Raw genomic sequence first — 16,696 nt, 5'->3', positions numbered from 1 at the left:
GCTTCGGGCAATTTGCCATCTATTGGGGCACTACTTATCCGTACTCTTGTTACTTTCGTAAACAACAGCAGCAGCAAAGGACCCCGAATTCTAAACTACTGCAATTCGTGCAGTAAGTAAGCCTCTCAAAACGATCCGATGGTCGGTCGAATCAGTCGCTTCACAAGTTCAGCCCAATCGGCAGAAGCAAAGAGCTTTTTTCTCCATCTGACACTCGACACCAGTCAGAGAGCCGTCGAGTCGTGTCTTTGTTCTCTGCCGTTGCCGTTGGCTCCGGGGATTGCAAGCCGTCAAGCCTCCCAGCAGAAGCTGCAGTTGTAGCGGCGACCTAGACTCCTTGACTACTCCAGAGATTCAAGTCGACTCGTGGAAGCCCGCGAAAATGTGAGGAGCTAGCGTGCACTTGTGAAATACTAGCGTCATGCGGCGCAGTGTTAGCGGCTCCAATTCCTTTCCCTTGTTTTTCTCCCTTCTTTCCCTTCCATCCTTTGGCGTTCGTTCGCCCAATCCCCTCGATGACTGATGAGTCGTGACCAAAGCAACTTTTATCATTTTCTTTGGGGCAGTCTTCTTCTGCTGTACTCCGTACGTATAGAGTAAGGTAAGGAAGGCATGTTCTCGCCAGGTCCCATCCATCACACGCACGGGCCTCTCCTTCCAAAGAAGAAGTGGATGAGGGAGGAACCCCCGGTCAAATCCAGAAAGACCCCTGCCAAAATCTGGACCTTCCTGGTCGTTCTCCTAATATTGGGTCTCCACCTTTGGCTGGTGGAGACCAGCGGCTTACAGCCAATGACAATCACAGCTGGCGCCGCTGAGTACCAACTGCCCTCGAAAGAAATTGGCCAGTCTCGTTTGGAAATTCTGTCGCCTCTTCCTCAACACAGTCCCACGGGATGATTGGCGATTTCACCAGTTCCCTGGTTTATTGGGCCTAAAACGATGACAGCTACCTGCTTTGGGTCACGATTGTCGTCCTCGGTCTGAAGCCTCTTTGTCAGTGCTGGCATCGTCTTACCGTCCGCCAAACCCTTCACGTCTCGCTCTTCTTGGGGCGCGCCCACTTTCGCCCTCATCTGTACTCCGGCGCGCCGCTCACAGATACTTTCTTTTCGCCTGACAAGCGAATGAGGTGTGTCGTACGGGGTACATGGTGGACGGACCGGCAGTACGGTAATTTTTTTTTGAATGGTAGGAACGCCTCAAAAGTTTGGACGGAATAGCACTCTGCTGATCCGCCTGTTCTTTGGCCAAGGAGATCATTAAACATCAGCTCGATACGATTATGCAATTCCACGCATAGCATGCTGGGCAGACCTTCCGATACGAAGGTCCATGTTACCATGTGCCATGTCCTCCGACAACGAATCATGACTTTGACCCGTCTCCATATAGCACTTTCGAGGGCACTCCATCGCAACCGCAAATCACCGAGGGAAAAGGCATCCGAGCGGGCGTGAGAACCCAAGTTACCCAACGTGCGGCGTACATACCAACTTTCCACTGTTCCAATCAGCCGTGCCAGCCATCCTGCAAAATAACGCGCACACAATGCAACCCTCCAGGGGCCTTCTCCAGATGGATGACGAATTCAAGCTCAAGAAAGATCATCTGCCGAAGCGCTCAAGCCCCATCTCTGATCCCCCCAAGACACGCTCTCCTTGCACGGGTCGTCCCTGGAGTCTGGGACGGGATAACTCGACAGCTCCTGGTCGCTCCTCGACTGGTTGGCTGAAGGGGTGTCCACGACCAACGAACCCGGATCGACGCACCTGCAGCACATCCCACACAAACAGAGAGGCTTGAGTGTTTGACGAGGGGACAGATCCGTGTGGGTTGCTGCACTGCTGGCTGGTCCCGCCGGTGCAAGCAAGACGCGGTACCTCAATATAAGAATACTGACATTTTTCACCATCACTGTGTTAGCGATAGCTGTCGCACATACTCTAGCACAAGCGCTACGCCTGTCAGCCAGCTGCGAGCCATCGGGCCTTAGCAGGCGTATAGTGCGAGGAAACCATGGCATCCACGCTAGGCCCCGGGCCCCGAAGTGGGCGGCTTGCCGCGGCGGGGACTTGGTCTCATGGCACCAAGTCTCTGTTCAGTATCTTCCGCGACGCGATTCATCCGTAGCGGTTTCGCATGTTCTTCTATCAGGGGCCTCCTTGGTTCCGCGGCGGAGAAAAAGGATCTCAAATCAAGTACTGCGTAGGCCGGGTTGCGGAACGACTGGAGGCTACGGGAAATGGATCACGACAGAGGGCAGAAGAAGCAGAACACGCCGAAAGCCCCGCGACCCAGCCCGATGCTGTCTTGGTCTACGGATACATGAACGGCGATCTAATTGCCTATGACTTTCGCCTGTTGCAAGCAAAGCTGTTGGTGCTTGGCACGAGATAGTGCAAACTGCAAAGTATCCATACACTCTGTCGCCGGACATCAACGAAGCGCCAGCCGCGCTAACGAATGGGCCTCATCAACAAATGGCGTACAATCTTTGCGAAAGTGGGAGCTGCTCACTCTATTTAAACAAGGTGTTTGATGGACCGCAAACACCCGTCGGGATCTCTCCAGAGAGACAAACTAAAAGGGACTAGTAGGTACCAATTTACCAACAGCTGTCTGTTGGTGGGCGCGGTTTGCTTCCTCGAACCCATGGATGTATGCTTACTTATCTACTCCGTAAATGTACCAGATATATTGAAATCTGCTCCTTCACTTCCAGAAGCACAGCACGTCAATCTGCCTCCTGTGGCCTGGAACTGGACGTGCCTGCATATCCACCAAAGCTAGCCATACGCATCATCGTTTGAATAAGCCGTCCCATTTTGCTGAAGCCTCGAACTCCGCCTGTCATTCACAGCAGACGCGGCCCGACTTGCACCACGGCCATTGTCTGAAAAGCGCCACATCCCTAAGAGCGCTTTGACCCGCCGCTCTGGATACCAGGAGAATCTGAGAATCTGGCAGTTTGGGTGACGCTGGCACGAACCTGGCTGGCCCTCTTCGGGGCCGGAGCACACAGCGACTTTAGATATCTCGTCCGTGTTAAGGCCTGGCTACCTGTTTTAATGGTCCGCATAAAACGCAAGCCGTGGATCTGTAACCCGAACGATGGTCCCCCACGGGCCGGAGACAGGCCCAGTTCCATGTTGCTCCGACTTTACCTGGCTATACGGCGGAGACTTTGGTGCTTACGGTCCTAGAGGCTGGGAGAACGTCCAAAGAAGGGGGGATGGATCGTGAACTTTCTTGAGAAAGAAAACTTCCACCCCTAATTGTCTTCCACTGGTGGTGACCCCAGCTTCTTTCTTGTAGTTACAACTTGTTGGTACCGCCCAGCTCCGTATCAATTTACACTTGTCAGCTGCGCGCTCCACCGAAGAACTGACCTGGACCTTGTCGTGATCTGAGCACGAGTCCCGAGGCCCTGATCGCTGTCTTATCTCGTATGTACATAAGGTACGCACCGCACTGATTCACTGAGGGTCAGTTACAGCAACAGCAACGCAGCGGCTCCGGACTGCCAGCTCCCCATCTTGCTGAATGTTCGACAGCGGGCTCTCGGGCGATCCCCGTCTTCTATCTATCTGAGGCTGGTTTCGATCTCTTTGATCCAAAGTCCGCATGTGGGCAAACAGCCTACCCAAATCCACTTAGTCCTCCTGCAGGCTGCAAACACTGACCGTGAAAGTGGTATTGGGTCAAAGTCTCCATCCGCATCCCTGGCTCTGCCACCGTTGTTGATGAGAAACCCTGGTCTTTTCGGTACGTACCTACCCGAGTGAGCCGTCACTTCATCAAACGAGAGAATGGAAGAAAAAGAAAGAGGGAAAAGGCCCAAACGCAGTAAAACAAGATTAGAGAGAGACTTGCTGCCGAGAACCTCAGAGCTCAAGGCCATTACAACGCCTTGATCCTGAAATGTGACTGTGATGTAGTCAGCGTTGGGCAGCATGGTGTGTCACGTTCCCGTCTGCGCAATTTCATTTGCAGCTCGAGTATACTGCGTATGTGACGATTCCATCACAATAGAACTTATTTCAACGGTCACGCCCTTCCCGGTGACCCCGGTAGCATAGAGTCTAGACAGATGGACGCTATGCCCAAGCCTTGCTAATCGCTCAATACGAAATATCTCAGCCCATGATAAATGAGGTCTCAGCGCACTGTCCCTCGGAACTGTGAGCCGTCATTTCTTAAAAAGGTGATAGAGGTGGTTCACTTAAACTTTGACAGTCAAGGTCAGCAATTCGTATCTCCTGAACCGGCCGTGCGATAAGTCCGTCCTGAGGTGTTTGGAAATCAATATTGACTGCCGCCAGGAGCCCCGAGAAATTCGGTTCGTTTCTCGACGAAGCGTCTTCCTTCGTTCGAGTACCCCCCGTCGTCCTCGGGCGAGTATCTCATGAGTCGTCTCTGAGGCTCCGACGCTGCGCGGATTCTTGGCCTTCTCGATTGCGGGTGATCTATCACCTGCGGAAGCCTTTGTCGACATCACCTCGTGTTGCAATATCGGACTCCCCGGTCAAAGTTCAACTATGCCCCGTGACTCGACTTAGAGCCTTCGACGGCTCAAGTTTTGGATGTTGACGATATCAAACCAACCCAACAGGCACCAACAACATGCCGAGAGGGATCTAGTACTTGCGACAAAACGGCCTACTGTAAGAGCATGAATCCTGCCTCCGCAAGATACCGAATTTGTGTCTTGTCTGCGAGTTTTCACGAGGCTTGGCAACCGTCTTTCCCAGCCAGGCGAGCCGCGCGATCGACACGGGGCGAGACTCGTGCGCCGGGAGGACGGCGCGATGCTATTCCAGGGCAGGACGGTCTGCTATGCTGGTCTAGAAAGGTTCAAAGACGGGGCTACGGCATCATTGCTAGCCACGGCCGCTCCGTGGTGGGGGTGGTCAAGTCCACGTGATAGCTCTGGGCAAAAGATCTAGCCTCACGTTTCGAAACAATGAAACTGAGCGAACGGCGCTTTGCATCGTCGAGTTATTCTTGGTGACGGGGACTTGTTCTATTGTTTTTCTCGGGCAAAGCCTTTTAGATTCCACTTACCGACGTCACTAGCGGATATCGGTAAAAGATCTCATCTGTAGCGGCACGGGTCTGATCAAACTTCTGGTTGAAAAGCCTTTAGTTGACGAAGCTTGCGAAGCTTATGAAGCTTGATGAGGCCACCTTGGTCACCTATTTTGTGGCGCCTCTCTTTTCTTTGTCAAGGAAAAGATTCAAAGAAGTCACCCATTCCATGGCAGCCTCTGGGAGCTGATTCATCAACAAGAACACCCTCGTCAAGTGTCGTACGGAAGTTTCAAACTTATCAGGCGATTCTTCCCAAAAACCAGATCGGTCAACTTTTCCCAGTTTCGGTGCCATTGGACGTACCTTACCCGCCATCCTTTGACTCAGACCATATTCTATGAAGCAATAGCCGGAGCTCAAACACGTTGCAGGTATCCTATGGAACACAATGGCTTCTGTCGAATTATTCCGAAGCCAGCTTCCAGCGCATTTCCAGCACCGGAATTCCCGCCTCCCATCCCTCATCCCATCCCCGGCCATGACGGATCGGATGCGGAGATATTATGGGGCCGTCTTCTGCATACAACCCGGAGCCTTCGGATCTTGCCCCCTCTTTTCCCGGAACCCGAGTCCGAACATCGGGATTAGCGATACCGGACCGCCGCAATTTCGCGCTTGCCAGTCAGCCGAAGCGGTCAAAAGGCCCTTCGGCTATGCAAAGCAAAGCCAAGGCCGACGAGCCCAGCCAAGACTTGCGGAGTGCCGCATTCCCATCGGGTGAGGTGGCGAGCTGGTCCCCTTTTCTTCTTCTTTTCCCACTTACGTTGCAGAAGGAAGCGTTCCTTCCAACAACTGAGGTGGATGGCACACTTCCAAGATGCTGAGTTCTCACGCAGGATGCAGGGGCATCCACACCCGTCCAACATCTATGGGAGGAAAGCGTGTGTGTAGGTACGGATGCCTACTCGCCTTCGCAAGGGATGGATGGGACGGGAGGCGAGTGCTCCCTCCCGCCTCTGCACACCTTTGGTAGTATGTCTCTCCTGAAAGACTAGCCGTGACGTTGGGAGCGCATTCGCGCCTGAGGATTATGACGATTTGTCGCAGGCTTGCAGAATGACGAATTCGAAGAGGATTGCAAAACATGACAGCAGAACACGAGAGCCAAAATAATGCCTTTTGCTCCCGCGTCATCCGACCTTTCTTCAGTTCCTTCCAGCATCTACAGCTTCTCATACTGGCGAAAAAGGTGCCGCAGGTGTTCACGTCACTTCTCACTGGCATGCAGAATGGGTCGCAAGAGAACTCTCAACGTTGAGGTTGTCCCTGCAGGTAGGTGAGACATTGCTTGACATGTGAATGTGGGCACATGTGGCTGGTGCAGGTGGAGACAATTGAGAGAACACCATCAGGGGACAGGGGAGGTTCGCTCCTTCCCCCCTTCCACATCAAAATTGTCCGATGATTTTCAGGTTTATCTTTGACGGATAGGAGCAGAAAACGGCCGAGTATTGCTTGTAATGGGAAGACGAGAAACGGGTCGTCGCGTCGATAGCCAGTCAGGTGAGAGATGAGACCTACTGAAAGTGGCGACGGAGGACAGATAGGTGGATTCATGTCGTCCTCAATGCTTGGCTTCCGAGGTGCTATTTGATTGTTCACCCGGCCAAGCTGGATTAAGACGGCATGGTCGACGATGAGAGCCGCGGCAGCGTGCCTAGGAGAGTAGGGCCACAGCCCGAGCTCCGAGAGGCGAATTCCGTCTGACGGGTTTGAGTGATTGAGCACCTAGCTTGTGTGCTCATCAACAAATGACGGAGGCCATAGCTTCACGGAAGTGAATTGGAGATTGGGAAGGGTGACTGGCGTACTTAGTGGTTTGTCACGGATCAAGTTATATCTAATTTCTGGGAGAGCAGCGACGGCGTCACGCAGCATTACGAAGACGGCCAATGTAGATTCCAAAGGAGAAAACAGCGCCAGGACGAGGAGCTTCACAAGCAACGGAATGCAAGATCGGAGGCGCAGAGAGGACTCTCCCGGGCCTCCCCCTCCCACGGTCCACCTACCACAAGCTCGAGTGGGCTGAAGACCGGGCCGCGTAGCATCGCATCCAAGCGTCTGCCACAAGGCTAGCTAGGTCAGGTACCTTGGGCTGGTCGGTACGCGACGGAGGGATTTTTTGATGAGTAGAAGCAACCAGAGCCCCGGGAGGTGAAGAAGAGTGCGAAGCTTCGTCCTCCAATTTGGCTTGCTGTGTCCCGCTATTTGGGCCTAGGGCGTGGTGGTGCAGGACGAGCGCCAGCCGTTGGCTTGGGATCTCCCCGTGATAAAGTTTGGGGTGATGTGAGGCGATAAGCCGGGGTGGGCGCATGGCCAATTGGGTTGCGGGAGGAACTTGGGGGTCTCTTGCCCCTCCTTGATACTTGAGATGGTATATCCGTACGTCGTGTTCGCGAAGTAGGGAAGAGTAAGGTGAAGGAGACAAGTATATTGTAACAAGAGGTAGGAGAGGGGAACGAGAATAGTTACTGCGGAGATCATCCTCCGAACGAACCACCAGTTCTGCAGAAATGAATGAGTGAATAATCAATGCATGACAGCTCGAGGCAGATGTCATTCAAAGCGCCTCATGTCGTCCATGATCCAACAAGCCGCAACTCACAGACTGGACACGAGTGTAGAGGTGGTGATGGGTGGAAGTAACCCGTCGGCGAGGACACAGATCAGCGGGTGCTCCGGCAAACTGTCAGATAAGGCACGCATACGTGTTGAGCAGCGACTTGTTGACCGGGCGCTTCTTTCCTCTCCCGCCTCCCTTTCGGTGTGGCAGTTTTAATACCTACCTACTGTGGTACCTTAGTAAGGTACCTATGGTAGGTAGGTAGTCGACTACTAACCTTACCTCCAGAGCAAGAGCAGCTCCCCTCCCTCCCCTCCCATGCTTCCTTCTTGCTGCTGACTTGCTGCTTGCACCATCAACTCCAATGATGACATAATGACGGGTCCGTCCACGGCATGCAGGAAAGCGCCGTGCGTTCGCGTATGTCTTCCGTGCCGGAAGGAAGGAGAGGGGGGAGAGAGGGGCGATTCCGTTCATTCGCTGGAGAACTGCAATCATCAATGGTCTGATCCAGACGCAACCGAATTGGCCAACAATTCGCAGGGCACACAGCACTTGAGCATCTCAGGAACGCGGCTGCGACTGCGAGTCTGTGACGGCACTGCTCGAGTGTGGGAGCTTATCCCCTCCTTCTCCCCCTCCTTCTCCTCCTCCTCACCTTTGCCTTACCACCGTTCTCGTCTCTTGGACTGGACCACATGCCTGCTCCTGGAGCCCTTAAGCATAGTACCATTTTTCAACCACGGGGCATGAGGATGGATCATATGTCTAGTGTGCCTATCTGCTGACCGTAGAATCGACATGACGAAGAAACAAAAATAAAAAGGTGCCCTGTCCAGTTGTCACGGCCGAGACCCTCTTTTGCCTTCTGTTTTAACTCTCTCCGTCCCTTCCAGCATTCCACTTTGACACGATTTGGCGGGGCGAGAGTTCGTGTGCCACTTTCACATGTCAGAAGCCGGGGTCATGATAGGGATGCATGCAAGCCATTGCTGGTGCTGGTGCTGCTGTTGTTGCTTGCTACAGCCACAGACAAGTTTGATACTACGGAAACGTCGGTCGCCTTGCCAAATGTATTCATCCGTCCTACCTTGAGATATCCTTACCGCTACGTCCTCTTTCTTGCCATCACTAGAGTTGCTGCTGAAGCTGTTTCTCCCAATGAAAGATAGCTACACGAACAATGCGACAATGTGAGGTGCTTGTGCACATGCACCTGCCCTGCGGGTTTTGCTGCCCACGGGCGGGACGGACAGGGATACGTGCTTTAGAAGCTGCCGTCAGCAGTACAAGGTGCTATAGCATGTGGCTTGAGCTGCTACCTACCTCACTTGCCTTACTTACCTCTTGAACATCTACCCGGCTGTGGCAATTGTCATTAACTCTCCGCAACATTAATTGAGCAGATGGATGGTTTTGACATCTCGACAGTACCACCAATGCATTGCTTTAAAACCAGTGCAAGTAGCGGTCCCAAAAAGGCAGGGCTCAGTCTGTAGAGAGGAGCACACAAGATAGCATGAACAACAGCTACCTACAGAGCAGCAAGCAGAAGGGACCAAACGAAGAGAAAAAAAAAAAGACGACATCCCACTGGCATGTGGCGCATGTACCTCGTTGGTAGGGATACTTGGGCCGGACCCGCCACCACGGCATTCCTGGGCGTCCCTTTCCTCGCATTCGACCTGTGAATGTCTGAAGCACATGCTAATCAATCTAGTCTCGCATCCTAAGGGGTTCAGGCAACATGGTTAGGCCAGCCCCATACAACAAGACGTGGTGAGGTGGGCTCTTTCTCATGCTCTCATCTTCTCACCTGTTCTGTCCTGTCGTCTCGACCAAGACGTAGATAAATACTTTCATTTCAGTCCATGCCCGTCTGTGGCGCCAACCTCGTCACCATCCATCTGTACACGCTCTTCTCCGTTCCAGCCGCCTCTCCTCCATCCAACCAGCTGCCTCTCGGTCTCCGACATCCCTCTACCGCTATCTGTGAGTCTCCCTCCTTCTCTCACACTCACTCCCCTTTCTGCCCTCCTCCTTCTACGCTTCTCTCATGTGCGTCTCGTCTTGTCTCGTCTCTCCCTTTTGGCTTTGACTTACCTACTACTCTTCCCTCCCTACTATACATCCTTCTCTTGATTCTTCCCTCTCCAACAACCCAAAGCCTTTCCATCTTCCTACACTCCCAATTCTACCGCCCAACACATATCTCGACTCGCTTCACTCTCCTAGCCTTTTTCGCCCTGCTTTGGACTCGATCAGTTCTGATATCGAATCGTCTAGCAAACCCTCCATACCCACTACGAGACCCTACCCCGGAGCCTCAACCGCAGCTTTCCTAAGCCGCAAGCCCCCCCCCCCCCCTTGCGCACGAGCTTACTCCGCAGCGAATCCTCCTTCAACTCTCGACCAGAATTCGCCAGGCTTCACGCTTCGACGAATTAATACCTTCAACTTTCCCACGCAACTCTCGCCAATCTACTAAATGCCCAAAATGGCCCAAGTCAACGGTGACCTCCCGAGCGTGCCCTCGGCTGCCCTCCAGGTGCGTTATCAATGAATGCGTCCGCCTTTGTACTCTTATCGCAATCTCTTACTAACCGTTCTGGATAGCACTTCCTGGATTACCCTGTAGTACACGACGGTGTCGTTACCTTCAGGAACCACCCCGTCGGCAAGAAGTCCCTGGTCTACAGCGACTCTGCCTACAAGACCTTTGCCGAGCCTCTTCTCCCTTACTTCGCTCGTCCTTGGGGATACCTGCGCCCCTATGCCGAAAAGGCAGACAACCTCGGCGACCAGGCCCTGACCAAGGTTGACGAGCGCTTCCCCGTCGTCAAGAAGCCCACCGAGGAGCTGTACGCCGGTGCCAAGGGCATCATTGCCCTGCCCATTCGCACTGGTTTCGAAGCCAAGGACCACGTTCTGAAGACGTTCAGCCAGCAGAAGAAGAAGGTCGGCAGTGAGAACGTTGTTGCATACGGCAAGGCCCTTATCGGAACCGCCCTTATCACCACCAGTGAACTTATTATCTGGGTTGGCGACGTCATCCACTACAAGAAGGAGGAGGCCAAGGACGTGGTCAATGAGAAGGTCAACAACTAAGCGCCATGGCTCGCGATTGTACAGCTTGCTAGCCTGCCGACGTTTCACCTCAACCCACCCTCCATTTCATATACCCTTCCCTCCCTTCGCGGCTTTCTTGAACTACTTATAGGTTCTGGGACCGTAGTCATGATGGCGAATGCTTCTACGACATGCAGCAAGGAACGGAATCTATACCTCGGATAAAGAGTTTTTCATGTACTGTTTTTGTGTGCTATGTTGATTTCCTTTGTCTATTCCAATCAGTGGTGTACGAGTGAGGAAGAGAGAGCTAGGCATCTAGTGCGCCGCTCTGGTCCTTCATTTTCGAAGGCCAATCGGACTTGGGCTATTCCCACCGTGGCTGATGGCGCCCACCAAGGCGCCCGATCTTCCCTCAGGGTTGATGAGCACGGCTTGACTTTCGGCCGACGTTAAAGTCTTTTTCGAAAGGTTGAACTTGTGCTGGAGCTGGAGTTGGTGTCGGATTTTTCATAGGAATCAAAATCTCTAATAGATACTCTGTGTTTCCTGACCAAGCCTGTCGTGGCGTGTGACGTAGCACCGCGTGAGACCAAGAACTTAGGTAGCCAGCATGGGAGCTCACTCGCACAGACCCAAGTCCTGGATGTATGTAGACGCACAAGCTACCGCGCAGGGCATTCAAGAGTAATTCAAATGCTATATCCCATTTTTCGTGTCTGTAAAGGCAGTATAGAGTAATAAGTCGCACTCGACATCAGATCAACCCGCTGCAAGATCTGGGGAGGAGAAAGAGCGACTGGGGAAGGTTGCTTGCTGTCGATTGGCGGCTCTTGCGTGCTGTCATTGGTCACGGTGATTGGCCAGCATGTTGACGAGCGAACAAACTGTTTGCAGCTTCCCGACCTGACCTTAGGTATTACGCAGTACCTTACCTAGCTTCCAGAATGTCCCCACGTCCCTTGGTTGTCTATTGCTGACGTAAAGATCATCGGCTAGGAACTTGATGAGAAGGGCGAGACGTTATGACACTAAGGATGTACCTAGGTACCCTACCCCGGCAGAGATGGTGGGCAAGGCTCGTGCCGCGAGAGCGAGAGACGTGCTTTCCCATTGCTGATGTAAATTTGACTAATGCGTCGTTGCTTACCAGAGAAGCGCATAAGACGATTCCTCACGATGCTGTTGCTGCACACTTTGCCGCCTTTTCTGAGGCTAGAGTAGTATTTGCAATGTGGAGAGAACCAACGTATTTCTAGGCCCTTGGTCAAATAGATTCATCTTCTCCGTTCTAGAATATCTGGGCTTGATTCTTTTCACTCTCATCCCCGAACTCATTGAGAAGCGATCCGCCTACATATATCATCCCTGATCACCACCCCTCATCAATGAAGTCCTTCTCATTCTGGCTATCCATCATCATTGGAATCGCATCGATTGTAAGCTTTCGAGAATACATAGTGGGCGTAGCATTCGCGACAGCAACGAGCTTCTTCAACTCTTTGAGTAATACTTGGAACGGAAGCATATTCGACCTTGATCCCAAGTCTTCGCAGCAACAAGAATCACAAGTAGACAATCACCTTTACGCCACCGACATGTCTGTCCCTCGCGCGATCCGCAAGGTCTTTTTGGCCGTTGAACAGGCTGAGGGTGCTGGTGCTCGCGTTCGTCGCTCAATCGGCACGCCTCAGCTCAAGAACTTTTCACCCTTTTTGATGCTTGGTGAGTTATTGATGACCCCCCCCCCCCCCCAACCGGGCCTGCTCACTTCTCCTCATGTCGAGCCTCCCTTGACGGTAGAGTCTAAACTAACACGAGATTACAAGACCACTTCCGTATCGCCCCCGGCTCGGGCTTTCCGGACCACCCCCACCGCGGTCAGGAGACAATCACTTACCTCCTCCACGGCGGTGTCGACCACGAGGACTTTGCCGGCAACAAGGGCACCATCGAGGCCGGCGACCTGCAATTCATGACGGCCGGCCGCGGCATCATGCATGCCGAGATGCCCAAGCAGAACCCAGACGGCAGCGCCAACGTCGGTCTGCAGCTGTGGGTGGACCTGCCCAAGCACCTAAAGGCCTGCGAGCCGCGGTACCGCGATCTGCGGGCCAAAGAGATCCCCACCGTCGACGTCGACGGCGGCAAGGTCCACGTCAAGGTCATCTCGGGCCAGAGCCACGGGGTCGACTCGGTGCGAGACCTGGCGTACACGCCCGTGTGGATCTTGGATGTTCAGATCAAGCCCGGCGGCCGGATCGCGCAGCCGGTGCCCAAGGGGTGGAACGCTTTTGCGTACACGCTCGAGGGACAGGCCATTTTTGGCGAGGGGACGCAGAAGAGGGCGGTGGAAGAGTTCCACAATGTAGTTTTTGAGGAGGAGGGCGAGATCGTCAACGTCGAGGTTGATGCCGGTGCGGACAAGGACGCGAGATTCGTCCTTATTGCTGGGACGCCCCTTGACCAGGAGGTCGTGCAATACGGCCCCTTTGTCCTGAGTTCCAAGGCCGAGGTATATCAAGCTCTCATGGACTACCAGACTCACTCCAATGGGTTCGAGAGGGCCGAGGGCTGGCAGAGTGAAATTGGAAAGTCTATGATTGAATAAGACGATGGGATTTTGCACCTGCTATCCGTGTTTCGTTTATAATTTAGAGGCATCATGTATTTTCATACTTGGCATCGAGCGGAGGAGCAATTTCTTGGACTGACAGCATCTTAAGGCAGGCAATCGAAAGTTGGATGAGATACCACGAATATTATAGAATTGAGGAAAAGGAACGTTTACTACCTTATCAACAGAACAAAAAACAAACACCGTCTTATCACACTTTAGCACAGTTGCACTTCTTCCCTTGTTGTAGAGACGCTACGCTGCAGTGCTGGCAGCTCAAGTGCACAGGCCGCTGCAGAAGTCACTCACAGCGGGACAAGAACGCACAGACCAACAAAGTTCCCCAGCTCTCCCTTTCCCTGCCGCCGGACTTGAGGTGGGAATTGGACCCCCCCAATGCAAGGTACACGAAACCGAGTCGCGGCATGCAATGCGATGACCTCCCAGCCCAAGACCTCACACCCTCCACCGACATGATTAACGACGACGCCGTGAAAATACCCCCGAGCCCTCTATACCGAATGCGCAACTGATACCCGAGCCGGCCGATAGAGTAATCGCCACTCATTCATCGACGACATTCCTCATCATTCAAGCCCAAGACAGCCGGCGGCCTAAGCCTCGCTGCCTCGAGCCTGCCCGCTATGGATGCCCCCATCCCTAAGCTCGCGGAGCTCCTCCGCCACCCAGATGATCTTGAGAAGATCGCCGGTCTGAAGCAGGAATTTTCTCGCAAGAAAACAGCCGTTGACTCCCAGCTCCGCAGCGGCTTGCGCGAGCAGCTCGAGACCACCCAGTCCGGCATGACGGGCTTGACAGACGGCCAGAAGACGGTGCAGCTGATCAAGGAGGAGATGATCAAGATCGACCGCCTATGTTCCGAGTCGCAGAATATGATTAAAGACTTCAACAGCATCAACCTCGTCTCCCAGGCCCACCGGAATTTTGGGGCTGTCGAGGCCATGCGCAAGAACCTTGAGACGTTTAACGAGCGGCTTGCCATTGTCGACCGCATGCTAGACGAGGACGAGGGGGATAAGGAGAACATGCCCAACCTGCTGCCTATTCACTACGAGTTGACGCAGCTGAGAAATATTCGAGACGATGCCATGGAGCAGATACAGAGGGCAGAAGACCCGAGCCTGGAATCGACGCTCGAGGATTACTTCCAGAGGCTCGACACCATGATCGACTGGTTTGACGAGCACATTGGGATCCTGGCGCTGAACCTTATCAACTTGGTGGTTAACGACAATAATGGATTAGTGGTACGATTCGCCGTGGTCATCGAGGCTGAAGAGAAGAGTGATCAGAGGGTGCTAGCACTGCAAGAGGCGCTCAAGGATCACAAGGAGATGGCAACGCGCTTCCAGAGCATCACGGACGGCGCAAAAAAGGTGCGAGGGTACAAGGACAAGTTCACACAGGCCATCAAGATAAGTGTAGAGGGCCAGTTTAACGAAGCCAGAGGAGAATTCCTGGACGACCCTTCAGCACTCGACAAGATTCTTAAGTGGTATTTCAACGACCTGAATGCCGTTAAGATGGGCATGACGCCGTTGATGCCCAAAAAGTGGAAAATCCTCAAGGCGTATGGCGATATATACCACCAGACGATGCACGACTTTCTCACCGGGATGATTGACGACCCCGACGCAGCTTCTGCCAATACGTTGGAGATCATCAACTATCCGGAAAAGTACTACAAGAAGATGAAAAAGCTCGGCTTCAAGCAGGAGGATCTCACACCCCACGTCATCGACTCGAGAGAGACGGAACTGGTCCGCGACTTCCGACAGCTCATCATCAAGTTCCTCGACGAATGGATCGAGCGCATCTTCAACGCGGAACAGAAGGACTTTGCAGAACGCAACGTCGAAGGCTCCAACTTGGACCAAGACGAATACGGCTACTTCAGGTCCAGGAACCTCGTAGACATGTGGCGTATGATGCGCGAGCAGATCGACGCTGCGGCCAACTCGAAGCGCATCGACGTCATTGAGGGTGTCATTGACGCCATGTTCTTAAGATTACGCGGTAGACAGCAGTCGTGGCAGAAGATGCTTGAAGAGGAAGCCATTAGATTCGAGACGGGCAAGGTCCCGGAGCTCGAGGGATTCCAGCCCCTTCAAGATTGGCTCGTCGCCACAGCAAACGATCAAATTGCGTGCGTTGACGACAATGAGGAAGAGAACAGGTTCGGCTACCTCTCCAACTTTAAGCAAAAGTTTGAGCCCCTCGTGTCGCCGGCGTACATGGAGCGGGCGGAGACCGAAGTCGAGCTGCTGCGCGACGGCTACATCGACTTCAGCACGTGGTGCATCACAAAGTTTGTGCAGCTCATTTTCTCGGTCGACTTCAAGCTCGTCATGGCGGACTTCTTTACTCCCAAGTGGTACACGAGCACGGCCATGAAGCAGATGGTGGTGACGTTTGAGGAGTACGTCGGCGACTACCGCCAGGTGCTCCACCACTCCCTCGTCGATATCTTCACTGAGATCTTCTCGGACGAGCTCCTCGTGCGCTACCTCTCGTCGGTACGTAACAAGGGCGCAAAGTTTCGCCGGGCCGACCCGGTGCAGGACAAGCTCTTCAACGACATCTCGACGGCGTTTGAGTACTTCAGCGCCCTGCCGAATCCCGATGTCGGCAACTCGGTCAAGCAGACATGGCGCGTCACCGAGTACTTTTTGCAACTCATCACCGTCGACAAGGACGCCATCCCCGATACGTTTGAAGCTTTCAAGACGGCATACTGGGATCTGCAGGTCAACTGGGTCGAGGCGGTGCTGCGGTCACGCGACGACTTTGAGAGGAGCATGCTCAACGCCGTCAAGGCGAGGGCGGCGCAGATTGACGTTGTCAGGGGGCCCGAGACGATCATGGGCAAGGTCAAGTGATGCACGAGCGCGAAGACGACGAGGACAAGTCGAGTAAGGAAGGAGATCCGAAGTTGAGGTGTAAAGAAAGGCCGTCTTTCCCAGCACTGTTTATATATACACTGCAAGCTGCAGTCAAATAATGGTTTGCAAGTCCCCAAAAGGGGGCGATCGAGCCCGAGTGACGAGGAAAATGGGCACGCAAAGAACGTGGGAAGTTATCTGAAAGGGCGGCAGGTGGCAATGATACTCTCTTCCCATCAAGAGAGTGTAATTATGGAAGATTGCGTACTAGACGTACTTTTCTCTCTCTTCTTTTTCTCCCAACGTGCAGTGATGGCTGAAATTAGGCTAGAGACGTGGACACTCGAAGAAGCACATGGGCATTTTGTCTTTTGGTCAAGGCTTTCGGAGTCAAGCAAGTTCATCGAATGGAACAAACAATCAACAACAAGAAAGCAAATCAACTGCACG

At 53.4% G+C, this 16,696-nt stretch overlaps 3 protein-coding genes across 3 annotated transcripts; all 3 read left to right on the top strand.

Moving 5' to 3' along the window:
- The first annotated feature begins 9,191 nt into the window (after positions 1-9,191).
- On the top strand, positions 9,192-11,393 carry HER10_EVM0005739 (CAP20). Its single transcript, XM_035482993.1, has 2 exons — positions 9,192-10,205; positions 10,274-11,393. Exons 1-2 carry the CDS (start codon positions 10,146-10,148, stop codon positions 10,763-10,765), a joined length of 552 nt encoding a protein of 183 aa, XP_035329381.1. The 5' UTR covers positions 9,192-10,145; the 3' UTR covers positions 10,766-11,393.
- Positions 11,394-11,876: 483 nt separating this feature from the next.
- HER10_EVM0003138 (pirin) lies at positions 11,877-13,486 on the top strand. The gene is made up of 2 exons (XM_035472823.1): positions 11,877-12,451; positions 12,556-13,486. Exons 1-2 carry the CDS (start codon positions 12,115-12,117, stop codon positions 13,335-13,337), a joined length of 1,119 nt encoding a protein of 372 aa, XP_035329052.1. The 5' UTR covers positions 11,877-12,114; the 3' UTR covers positions 13,338-13,486.
- A 284-nt stretch (positions 13,487-13,770) lies between these two features.
- On the top strand, positions 13,771-16,607 carry HER10_EVM0002088 (exocyst complex component Sec6). The gene has a single exon (XM_035471814.1). The coding sequence runs from the start codon at positions 13,988-13,990 to the stop codon at positions 16,241-16,243; it is 2,256 nt and encodes a 751-aa protein (XP_035328941.1). The 5' UTR covers positions 13,771-13,987; the 3' UTR covers positions 16,244-16,607.
- The last annotated feature ends 89 nt before the right edge of the window (positions 16,608-16,696 follow it).

This window comes from Colletotrichum scovillei (genome assembly GCF_011075155.1).
Source record: "Colletotrichum scovillei strain TJNH1 chromosome Unknown Contig00009, whole genome shotgun sequence".
NCBI classification, from domain to species: domain Eukaryota; kingdom Fungi; phylum Ascomycota; class Sordariomycetes; order Glomerellales; family Glomerellaceae; genus Colletotrichum; species Colletotrichum scovillei.
Note: the sequence above shows the minus strand (reverse complement) of the source record. Positions and strands in the feature narration are given on the sequence as shown.